Source organism: Anomaloglossus baeobatrachus, chromosome 8 (genome assembly GCF_048569485.1).
Source record: "Anomaloglossus baeobatrachus isolate aAnoBae1 chromosome 8, aAnoBae1.hap1, whole genome shotgun sequence".
Lineage (NCBI taxonomy): Eukaryota > Metazoa > Chordata > Amphibia > Anura > Aromobatidae > Anomaloglossus > Anomaloglossus baeobatrachus.
Genome location: NC_134360.1, coordinates 71,411,575 through 71,424,060, shown reverse-complemented (window position 1 = coordinate 71,424,060; position 12,486 = coordinate 71,411,575). Strand labels below are relative to the sequence as shown.

Here is a 12,486-nt window from a genome sequence, read left to right as displayed (position 1 = left end):
GACCCTCTCTGAGAGCCGAAAGTGGCTCCACAGGTCAGAAAGGTTGGAGACCACTGTCCTAAATAATACATCCCAGTTAACTAACTATAGAGATTCAGAAATGTATCCAGGATACAGAGCTTCATATATTCATGAAATAACATCCTCATATTCCATATCCACCTTTTCCTCATGTCATTGTGATGTCAAGGTAATTTCCTTTCATATCTACATTTCTCCATCAGTGGTTTGTCCCCAAGAAATTACAATAGTCCAACCTCCGACAGCACAATTCACATTTTTTTTCTAGAAGTTCTTGGACAGTGCTCGGGACTGGAGATAAATGCTCTCTTACAGTATTTGCACATCTACAGTATGTTTTGAGTTCTGATTTTTTTTATTATGTGTATGAGGAAAATCAATGTTGTTATTGATTGTTGGATGAATATTTCACAACTATGGGCCAACTGCCCAGGATCAACCATCCTGAGATGAAATGATAGAGTCTAAAACCCCGATACACTAAAGACAGCCATCCAGCTGATAGCTATCTCTCTCGAGTCCCCAAACACAAGAACGCTCTTGTGTTCTCTTTGGCCGATTCCTCTGATCAAAAGGATCGGAAATCGGACATGACGAATCCTTCATTTCCTCGACAGAATCCATCAAGGAAGAGTCAGGAGGCTGCTATACACATTATACACAGCAATATCGGTGAGTTCTGCCAAGGATAGGCTAGTGTGTATGGGGTTCGTTAATATTTGTGGAGAAAGGTGACATCTGACTGTATGCATTTTTTAATGGAAGTGTTTCTATTTGGAGTCAACAGTAAGATGTTACACATATTGGGTGCACATTAAAAAGAATCTGTTATCCGTTTTTTGCCACCTAATCTTAGGGCAGCATAAAGCAGAGGCATAGATCCTTATTCCAGCTATGTGTCACTTACTGGGCTGTTCGCTGTAGTTTTTATAAAATCATTGTTTTATCAGTAGGAGATTATCACTAGAGGACTAGTAAACCTGCTGCCAGGTAGTCCTCCAAATTCATGATCTCTGTATAATTCTACCCCAACCACTGATTGGCAGCTTGCTGTGTACACTTTGCATAAGCAGAAACCTGTGAATCAGTGGTGTGGGCAGAATTACCGTATACAGAGAAATGATAGATTTGCAGCAAATTTAGCTGTGATTTCCATTACAAAAGAATAGCAAACCTCAAGTATATATCACTGGAACATGCAGAGCTGGTAGAAAAAAGTGTCACACGCGGTGGTGCTCAACTTGTAGCACATAGTAGTTAGATTGATTTAAAAGAGACCTAGGTCCATCTAGTTCAACCTTCCTCCACCAATTATACCTTTGGTCCCTAAGTCATTTATAACCAACAATGTTTTGTGTACTGAGGAAATCATCCAGCCCTAATTAAAAGCTGTTATAGTATCTGCCATTACTACCTCTTGTGGTCGGGCATTCCACAGTCTGACTGCTCTAACTGTAAAGAACCCTTTCCTATTTAGCTGCCAGAATCGCTTTTCTTCCACTCGCAGTGAGTGCCCCCTGTCCTTAGTATTGTCTTTGGAAGAAATAAGTCATGTGCCAGTCCTTTATATTGACTACATATGTATTTAGATGTCTCAGAGGAGATCTCATTTATATGTATAAACAAATCTAACTTTTCCAACCTCTCATCATATGTGAGGCCTTCCATTCCTTGTAGTAGTCTAGTTGCCCAACTTTGAACTGACTCTAAAGCAGGCTTTACACGCTGCGATCTCGCTACCGAGATCGCAAGCGATCGTACCCGCCCCCGTGGATTGTACAATACAGGCAAATCGCTGCCTGTCGCGCACAACCTCGCTTACCCCCGTCACACGGACTTACCTGTCCTGCGACGTCGCTCTGGCCGGCGAACCGTCTCCTTTCTAAGAGGGCGAGTCGTGCAGCGTTCTAGCGATGTCACACGGCAGCCGTCCAATAGAAGCGGAGGGGCGGAGATGAGCGGGACGTAAACATCCCACCCACCTCCTTCCTTCCGCAAGGCAGGTAAGGAGCTGTTCGTCGCTCCTGCGGTCTCACACATAGCGATGTGTGCTGCCGCAGGAACGAAGAACAACATCGCTAATTAGAAGAAAACGATATTTTGTTTCAGGATGACCTCTCCGCGGCAAACAATTTTTGCCGCTTTTGCGATCATTTTTGGTCGCACATAAGTGTCACACACTGCGATATCGGTAATAATGCCGGATGTGCGTAACAAACACCGTGACCCCGACGATAATTCATTAACGATATAGTAGCTTGTAAAGCCCGCTTAACTTCTGAATGTGCTTTTTAAAATGTGGAGCCAAAAACTGGATCCCATATTCTAGATGTAGTCTTGAAACCATGTAGTTTTAGTTTTCAGGAACTAAATACAGAAGAAAGAAAAAGTGGCGCTCACCACTGACGCATTACTTATCCTTTATTGTTGAATAATAGTATGGGAATTCGTAGTAGACACCCACCTGTGTCTTTCCACTGCAACTTTCCATACTATCATGGAACAATAAAGGATAAATAATGCATCAGTGGTGAGTGCCACTTTTTCTTTCTTCTATGTTTAATTCCAGATAAAACAGTGATTTTACAAAAAAAATATATAAAATGAAGCTTAGTAAGTGGTACAATGCTGGAATCAGGGTCTCTACCCCTACATTATGCTGCTCTCAGTTGGTTTAGCAAAACCTGGTGACAAATTCACTTTGACTACGAGTAAATTTAAGGAGCACAAATTGTGGATTACAGCTAGATCTTGTAAAATGTCACACTTTTCAAGTATAATTAAAGCATTATAATTTTTTAATAAAAATACCCGTTAACAAAAGTAATGCAGCATACCATGCATCAGCTTTGTCCTTCGTTTTGTACTGGGCAACCAGGGAAGCTAAGAGGGTGAAACCCAACCTGGGGCAAACACTTAGGGGCCCTTTGCACACTACGACATCGCAAGCCGATGCTGCGATGCCGAGCGCGATAGTCCCCGCCCCCGTCACAGCTGCGATATCTTGTGATAGCAGCCGTAGCGAAAATTATCGCTACGGCAGCTTCACACGCACTTACCTGTCCTGCAACGTCGCTCTGGCCGGCGACCCGCCTCCTTCCTAAGGGGGCAGGTCGTGTGGCGTCACAGCGACGTCACACAGCAGGCGGCCAATAGAAGCGGAGGGGCGGAGATGAGCACAACGTAAACATCCCGCCCACCTCCTTCCTTCCGCATAGCCGGTGGAGGCAGGTAAGGAGATGTTCCTCGCTCCTGCGGCTTCACACACAGTGATGTGTACTGCTGCAGGAACGAGGAACAACATCGTATCTCCTATTGGTGCGACATTATGAAAATGACTGACACTACACAGATCACCGATTTTCGACGCTTTTGCGATCGTTTATCGGCGCATCTAGGCTTTACACATTGCGACGTCATTACCGGCGCCGGATGTGCGCGATTGTTCAAACTGTTTTTATCCATTGTTTTGTACTTGTCATACTGTGTTTCTCATTACACACCTATCGATTTAGACTGTTTGCATTTCAGATACATAATAGGATGTTTGCTGGTTTCCAAAAAAAAAGCAAAATGAATTAAAAATTGTTTTAAAAACTAGTATTTACTGTGTGATATAATAAACCAGATGCGAACATCCATATTTTTTCCTAAAAGTGGATACAATGTGAGGCTGAGTTCACATGTCCTGTAGGCAGCTCTTACAACGGATCCATCAGAGAATCGTTGGCAAAAAACTTGTACAAACAGAACTTTTTTGTCCGTTATTAAATCATGGATGTCTGCCAGATCCGTCTTTAAACATAAGAGTCTTTAGAGGATGGATCCGGTAACGAATTGCCATTTAGTCATCCATTGTCCTTGCATTTGTAACAGATCCATTGTTTTCTTACTAGATCCGTTACAAATGGAAGATAAATACCGTGTTTCCCCAAAAATAAGACACTGTCATATTATTTTTGGCACATAAAAATTTGTTAGGGTTTATTTTAAGGGTAAGGCTTAGGCGGGCTTTGCACGCTGCGACATCAGTAACAATGTGTTACCGATGCTGCAGCGATAGTCCCGCCCCCGTCGCCCGTTCGATATATAGTGAAAGCTGCCGTAGCGATTATTATCGCTACGGCAGCTTTACACGCACATACCTGCCGTGCGATGTCCCTCTGGCCGGCGACCCGCCTCCTTCCTAAGGGGGCGGGTCGTGCGGCGTCACAGTGACGTCACACGGCAGGCGGCCAATTGAAGCGGAGGGGCGGAGATGAGCAGGATGTAAACATCCCGCCCACCTCCGTCCTTCTCATTGCAGCCGGCGGCAGGTAAGTTGAAGTTCCTCGCTCCTGCGGCTTCACACACAGCGATGTGTGCTGCTACAGGAGCAAGGAACAACATCGCACCTGTCGCTGCACCGGCATTATGGAAATGTCGGAGGCTGCAGCGATGATACGATAACGACGCTTTTGTGCTCGTTCATCGTATCAAAAAGGATTTGCACACTACGATATCGACTGCGACGCCGGATGTGCGTCACTTTCGATTTGACCCCACCGACATCGCACGTGCAATGTCGCAACGTGCAAAGCCGCCCTAAGTCTCGAGAAAACACGGGTTGGGGGTAAGTTTACAACCCACAAAAAACAGACACCCCCCCCCTTCCCAGGAGAATCATACTTACGAGATCCCAGATGTCTGCGTGGCTCCAAGGTCCTCCTGCGATCTTCAGCGGGTGCTCCCAGTAGGTAAGATGCATTCAGTCTTCCCCTGCTTCTGGCCGACACACTCACATACATCAAATCACATACACACACATCAGATAGCACACACAATCACACATCAGATCGCACACACAAACTCGACTCATCAGGCAATATCGAATGCTTCTGGCAGGGGAACCTGGGACATGGTGCAGTGGAGCTCAAGGACCTGCGGTGGAACGCAATAGATATCATCGGATGTGGTGAGTGTGTCTGTGTGCCATCTGATGTGTGATTGTATGTGGGATCTGTTGTGTGTGTGTGTGTGTGTGTGCGCGATCTGATGTGTGTGCAATCTGTTGTGTGTGTGTGTATGTGTGTGTGTGTGTGATCTGATGTGTGATTGTATGTGGGATCTGTTGTGTGTGTGTGTGTGTGTGTGTGTGTGCGCGATCTGATGTGTGTGCAATCTGTTGTGTGTGTATGATGTGTGAGTGTGCTATCTGATGTGTGATCTGATGTGTGATCTGATGTGTGATCTGATATGTGTGAGTGTGTGATCTGATGTGTGTGGGTGTGTTCCACTGCAGGTCCTTGATGCGTTCCACTGCAGGTCCTCCCGTTTGGTGTCTGGTGAGTATGATTTTGGGGTCTTCTGTCTTCTTTCTTCTCTCTTTTAGGGGCGTCTGCAGTCTATAATGAATTGTCCTGCAGTATTTAACTTTTTTAGCTCCATGGACACTTCATTATTGAACCGTAACTAGGGTTTATTTTTGGGGTAGGGCTTATTTTGGGGAAACACGGTAGAAACCCATTAATGGATCCATCCTCCATAGACTTCCATGTTAAAAACAGACAGAAATCAGTTTCCCCAAAGAATCTCTGCAGGATCCGTTCTACTCCTAACAGATGACAAAAGGACATGTGAACTAAGCCTAATTTTGTAAAACTAATGACTTCATTATGTCCTATGCAAAACATTGTGTCAGTGTTATACAAAACTGAAGACTCATGAATCTATTTTCTTAAAAGGAAGGCCAAGACAGCCCAGATTCTTTGGGGATTGGAGTATTTGGGGAAAACCTGTTCCCCCTTGCTAGCATTCCTGGTTCCCCTACCCCCGATCGCTATCTGTGTGAGATTGACAAAGTATCATTAACCCCGGCCGAGTCGTGGGACAGTTGGCTCAAAGAAGAGAGCCACCCAGGTGAGGAGTGTTTCTTTTAGAAGAAAATGCTTTTAAAATGCCTCGGATTCTAAAGCTTTTGTATAAAATAGAAAAAAAGAAAACTGCTCGTTTTCAGGCAAATTGTAGAACTAACGCAATTCTTGTGGAGTGGCACTGACCTTTAGATAACAATGTTTCTCTACAAATGCAATGTTCCAGCATTCTGTCCACCAAACATACGGTACAATAACACGACTTCTATCCTTTCAGGCTTTTTTTTGCCATTCTAAATTAATACACTGCAGTTCCTACAACACAATGTTTTATTCGCAGAATGATTTGGGTTATTTGTAAGGTTTTTTTCCCTTCATTGAAACTACAAACTGAAAACTGACAGATTTCTCCACTGAAGAAATGAAAAAATAAGGGAAAATGTGTAGTGTTTTATCTTGGCACGGCTCTGGTGACCAACAATCAGGCTCGGGTCATCAGCCGCTAAATATTGTGCAACAGAGTCTCTGGCCTTTATGTGAGAGAATTAGGGTTGTAAAGAAACAATACTCTGGATTTTAGGCACAATTTTTAGGAATGAAAAAGGTAACATCATAAATTTAGCATTTCCTTATAGTAGCCAGACATGACATCACGACATCATTATGTAGCAGCTTAATTCATTCTTATTTGGAACCTGTCATCTCTGTTATGCTCCTCACTAAGGGCAACACAAAGTGGGGGTAGATATGTTGAGTTCACTAATCTGTCATTTATGTTCTATGTACTTTTGGAGAACTTGCTCTCAGCGTAACTAGAGTCCATGTGGACCTGGACCCCCACCTGCCCCCACATGTAATAATGTCCTCTGTCCTTGCTCCTTCCTGGAATAATGTTCTCCTTCCTGGGCTCTTTCCAGTATTAACGTCCCCCAATCTTGGCTATTTTCTTTTAATAATATCTCCATCCTGGGCGCCTTTTAGTAATAATGTCTCAAATTCTGAACCATTTATGTAATAAATTACTTGAAGGACTCAGGATGGGAGACATTATTACTAATAATGTCTCCCATCCTGAGTCTTTCAAGTAATAATGTCCCTTTCCCTGGGCCCTCCCAAAAATAATGTCCCCCATCCTGGGCACCATCCTATAACAATGTTCTCCATCCTGGGCCCTTTCAAGTAATTAAGTCCCCTGTCCTGGCCCATTCCTGTAATAATGTTCTCCTTCTTGAGCCCTTACCAGTATTGATGTGCCCAGTCCATTGCCATTTATTTAATAATTTATCCATCCTTGGCCCCATCCAGTAACAATGTCTCCCATCTTGAGCCCTTCAAGTAATAATGTCCCTTGTCTTGGGCTCTTACAAAAATAATGTCCCCCATCCTGGTCCCCATTCTATTACAATGCCCCCACCCTGGGACCCTTCAAGTAATAATGTCCTTCATCTTGGCTCTTTTTTTGTAATAATCTTTTCTTTCCTGGGTCATTTCCAGTATTAATGCCCCCCTTCCTTGGCCATTTATTTAATAATGTCTTCATCCTTGGCCCCATCCAGTAATAATGTCTCCCATCCAAATCCCTTCAAGTAATAATGTCTCTTGTCCTTAGCCCTTACAATAATATTGCCCCCCCCCTCCTGGGTCCCATCCTATATCAATGCCCTCTATCCTGGGCCCCGTTCTATTACAATGCCTCCATCCTGGGACCCTTCAAGTAATAATGTCCTCCATCTTTGCTCCTTCCTGTAATAATGTTTTCCTTCCTGGGCCCTTTCCAGTATTAATGTCCCCCATCCTTGGCTATTTATTTAATAATGTCTCCATCTTTGACCCCATCAAAGAATAATGTCCCCCATTCTGAGTCCTTCAAGTAATACTGTCCCTTGTCCTGGACCCTTCCAATAATATTTCCCCCCAATCTAGGCCCCATCCTATAACAATACCCCCCTTTCTGGTCCCCTTCAAATATTAATGCCCTTCATTCTTTTCCAGCATATTTTAAAAAGAAACAAACTATTCTTCTTCTCCAAAAGGTGCAGCATTCTTATCTATAGTCGGTGTGGAAGCCGGAAACTACGGCGTGTTGGCACAGGCAACACATATCAATGCCATGCACCGCCCATGACTAACAAGCCCATGTCAGCTGCCAGCTTATGATTGGTTGACGGCATGTATTGTGAAGGAGGGAGCCGGTGGGTCTCTGAGCTGTAATACACTTCAGCTGAATGCGCACATTTGGATGCACATCCAGGTACAGTAGGCACAGGCGTCAAGCCCACCTACCGTATGTGCTTAGTTGCGGTTATGCCCTAGGTTACTGTGCAATCCTTACAGCTGCCAAAGATGTAAGTTCTCCAAAACTACTAACCATTAGCACAAAAGTGACAGACTACTAAAATCAACATATCTGTTGTCACATTATGCTGCCATGTGTGACAAATGCCTGCTTCTATCAACTTGGCCACACCAATAAACACATAAATAATGTAAAAACAATGCACAATGTAATCAGATTTAAATACATTTTCAAATAAGAATAATTTTGTTTCTGCTAACCTTTTTAAAACATGTATGCTATACAGTGCCAACTTAAAGGGAATATGTCTCCAGATTTTTGCCACCTAATCTGAGAGCAGCATAATGTAGAGACAGAGACCCTAATTCCAGCAATGTGTCACCTACTAGGTTTCTTGCTGCAGTTCGATAAAATTACTGTTTTATCAGTAGAATAATATTACTAGAGGACTAGTAAACTTACTGCCCGGTAGTCCTGCCACGCCCCTACCACTGATTGTCAGCTTTCTGCCTATGCACAATGCAAACCGAAAGCTGCCAATCAGTGTTGTGGGCAGGGTTATACAGAGCTCAGCATTCAGAGAACTAGTAGATCTGCAGGAGAGAAAAGATCGATTTTATCAAAATGACAGCAAACAGCCCAGTAACTGACACATCCCTGGAATCAGGGTCTCTGTCTCTACAATTTGCTGCTCTTAGATGGGAGATCAAAAACATGGTGACAGAAAAACCTTTTGACATACTTCCTTTAATACTAATTATTAGTACTGTCTTTAATGTAGACAGCTTAGAACTAGACTAGATGCACCAATTGGCTTATGGTGAATGATTTATCACATTGTACTTTTGTTTAACTTAATGCCTCTTCTTACTTGACTTTCTTTAGATCAAATTAGCGCAATTTAGCAAAGTTTTAGACGTACCTCTGTAATTTCTGAAAGCCATGCCATAATTTCAATTTCAGGCTTTAAACAAGGTCCTATATGCAACTCAAACGTTGGCCTATTTGTTTGTATGGAATTATACCTGTTGATGGTCAGAAAAAGCTTTTATTTTCATTAGGAATGTCTTGTTTCACGCCTTCTCATATCTGATAATAGAGGACCCAGTTCTCACCTCCTACTCGCGACAACCATATTGTGTTACATAATTCAATTTTTTGGGGCATGAAAAATTAAGACTAGAGATGAGCGAATAGTAACTATTCGAGTTCAGATAGTGCTTACCAAATACAGAGTACTATTCCAGTATTCGTCACGGCAAGAAAACTGCTCGGGTTCCACATTACGTTGCATTAGGTACATTATTCATTATGAATACCGGAATAGTACGTTGAGATACGTTACGAATAATCCGGCCACGAATAGTTACTATTCACCCATCACTAATTAAAGAGAATCTGTCACCAGATTTGGCCCCTATAAACTGTGGCCACCACCAGTGAGCCCTTATATACAGCATTCCAGAATACTGTATATAAGAGCCCAGGCCACGCTGTAGAACGTAAAAATCACTTTTATAATACTCCCCTATGCGGTGGTCAGGTCCGATGGATGTTGCTGTTCTCCGGACCGGCGCCTCCTCTCTATGGCGATTGTCATTCTCCTTCTACCCAGCCTTGTGTGGTTGATGCCTCCTACGTCATCCACACCGGCCGGCATTGTGGTCCTGCCCACATGCACTTTGATCTGCCTGCTAAGGGCAAATCAAAATATTGTAGTGTAGTCTTTAACCTTTCTTCAAACCTGCGCATTACAGTACTTTAATCTGCCCTCAGCAGGATACAGGTTGTCAATACCGGCCTGTGTGGATGACATAGGACACGTTATCCACACTGGGCTGGGTAGAAGGAGGACGCAAAGAGGAGCACCGGACCACAGAGCAGCAACACCCTTTGGACCGGGCCTCCCCCTTGGTATATATAAGTGCTCCCAGAGCAGTTTGGGCTCTTATATATAGAATTCTGGAATGCTGTAAATAAGGGCTCACTGGTAGTGGCTGCAGCACATAAGGGAAGACTCTGGTGACAGGTTCTCTTTAAGACCCATCTTTTTAAAATTACAACTAAGAATAATAATAATAATAATAATAATAACCTATAGCCTAGCTTTGCAGAATAAGAAGACAAGGTTGCCGTGATAGTGATACTAACCAAATGTTTTTTCACTCTCTATTCTGAATTTTTGCTCCTTCAGTTTCTTCGCAGCCTTGTCCTACAGACTCCTTGATTCCCCTTTTGCCAGTCCCTGCAGAGTTCTTCCATCCATCTATACCTACCACAGATTCTGATCCAGAAGATCAAACCCTTAAGAAAAGTCTCCCTAAACTTTCTCCTCCAGATTCTTGGGCTACACTACGTTCACCTGATGTCAACTGTGCACTTCTTAGGCAGGTAAGTTTTGTTCTAAAAAGTAAAAAAAAATGTTGACAAATATATTAACTTTGTTTAGTCAGTAAATTAAGGAGATTTCCGTTAATTTCAGACAACAGAAAGCAATTCATCTATTGAAAGTGGCAGCCCAACCTCTGAAGATAGCTTACAGACAACTCTTGAAGATAGTTTAAATCTAAGTGACTCTCCCCAATGCACCTTGGACCTCCCTGATCTCCGTGTGGCGCCCACATCACATCGTACAACGCTTCCTATTTCTTCACTTTCCATGGTGCAGAGGAGAAGCAACCGACCTAACTTTGCACTTCAGAAAATTCGCAGGCATCAGCGGAGCCATAGCAGCGGTGGTAGCACTAGTCCCGGATGTACTCTTCATGACTCTATGGACCCTTCTGATGAAGAAGGGGCTGGAGGAAGCCTAAGAGGCACAAGTGAGCCCTCAGAGACTTTTAGTAGTTTATCCCTCACATCCCTCTTTTCACCACCCCCCTCCTTAACACCACCTGGTGGTGTAATGAAAAAATGCAGCAGCGTAAACAGTTTATCTGTTGCTTCCTCAAGGGTAAGAGGAGCAAAGCAATTTTACGCGGTTGATCCACAGGGCTTCCTTTCAATGCCATCATGGGTGATGGATTTTTACCAAACTTCTACTCCCTCAGAAACCCAAGAAAGTTGTAGCAGTTCTTCAAAATTACCAGCTACGGAAAGAGGGATTCCTACCAGTAGTGTCTCAGGAAATGTGGATTTTGGCAATAATAGTCGAAGAAACAGATGAGATTTTTTTTTTAATCTTTGTGTGCTCCATTATTTTTTGGTGGGTGGCAGGTTAGTTTCCTGAAGGATTATTTCCTAGCTCTGTTATGGGTGGGAATAGCCTTAGGGCTCCCAAACAGACCAGCAGGAAACGCTACATTACCTCACTGTGTGAGCCAGCCAAGCAATGCAACCGGAGAGACGAGAGGTGAAGTTGGCTGAGCTCTCAGGCTCCGAAGTGGAAGAACCGCTGTACTGTAACCAGCCTCTGGGGCTATCACATAAAGTATATAATACATATATATATATATATTATTTTATTTATATATATATTTTATTTTTAATCTTGCTTGGGACTTCTCGAAAGTTTGTATCATAAAAGGTATCTTTATGTGGCAATACAAATATTTGGTGGAGGAGAGTTGATGACCTTAATTTGGGTTAAACATTGATTTTCATTTTTGGTGAATTCCATTCATACAATCAGATTGTCAGTTTTCCATCCCATCTGTTGATCAGTCTCTTGTAACCAAATCGTTGACAATCTATTGCATATTCATATTCATATCCTCCTATCCTAAATCATGAAGTTTCTACTGTGCTCTGGAGAAATCGATGAAGAAGGATAAATAGCTGCTAAGTACGAATGTGCTTCATACCATGAGGTTACAGCATGGACGTGTTTTTCAAAACTAGGATGCAAATAATGGAACCCGATGGAAACAAAGAGTCGATGCATAATGCTAAAGAGCTGCATCCATCAGTGCAGTGTTACATGATTACTTTTGGTTTTAAAAGGTAGCCGTCACCAGATTTTGGCCATGTAAACTAAAACTAGCACCTTAAGTAGCACCTGTGCTGTATTCTATAAAGGTGCACGGTACCCCCTGACCCTCCCGTAGACCCCAGAAATGCATTTATAAAATTTCCCTCCCTGTATGTAAATTTTCCAGCTGAACCGATGGGCGTCCTACTCTGCGCCTACTGTCCCTCCTGTCGCCATCCTGCTGTGCTGATTGACGTGGATGATGCCTCTGCCACCATCCACGTAGGCAGGCAAACTCTCGACAAAATCCTGACATATTGCTCGTGCAGGCGCAATATGCTCTGTCCTACTGCGAGACAAAACAATCACTGATCTCGGGGAGACCAGCCAGAGAAAACACTGTCGGT

The 12,486-nt window shown here is 43.3% G+C and overlaps 1 protein-coding gene across 4 annotated transcripts in view; it reads left to right on the top strand.

The window, feature by feature from the left end:
• Positions 1-12,168, top strand: part of CACNA1I (calcium voltage-gated channel subunit alpha1 I) — a 1,217,075-nt gene extending 1,204,907 nt beyond the window's left edge. For all 4 annotated transcript variants that reach the window (XM_075321783.1, XM_075321781.1, XM_075321782.1 and 1 more), the window contains 3 exons: positions 5,745-5,919; positions 10,364-10,560; positions 10,652-12,168. In XM_075321783.1, coding sequence (XP_075177898.1) covers positions 5,745-5,919; positions 10,364-10,560; positions 10,652-11,335 — 1,056 coding nt within the window. In that variant the 3' untranslated portion in view covers positions 11,336-12,168. The remainder of the gene's footprint in view (positions 1-5,744; positions 5,920-10,363; positions 10,561-10,651) is intronic.
• The last annotated feature ends 318 nt before the right edge of the window (positions 12,169-12,486 follow it).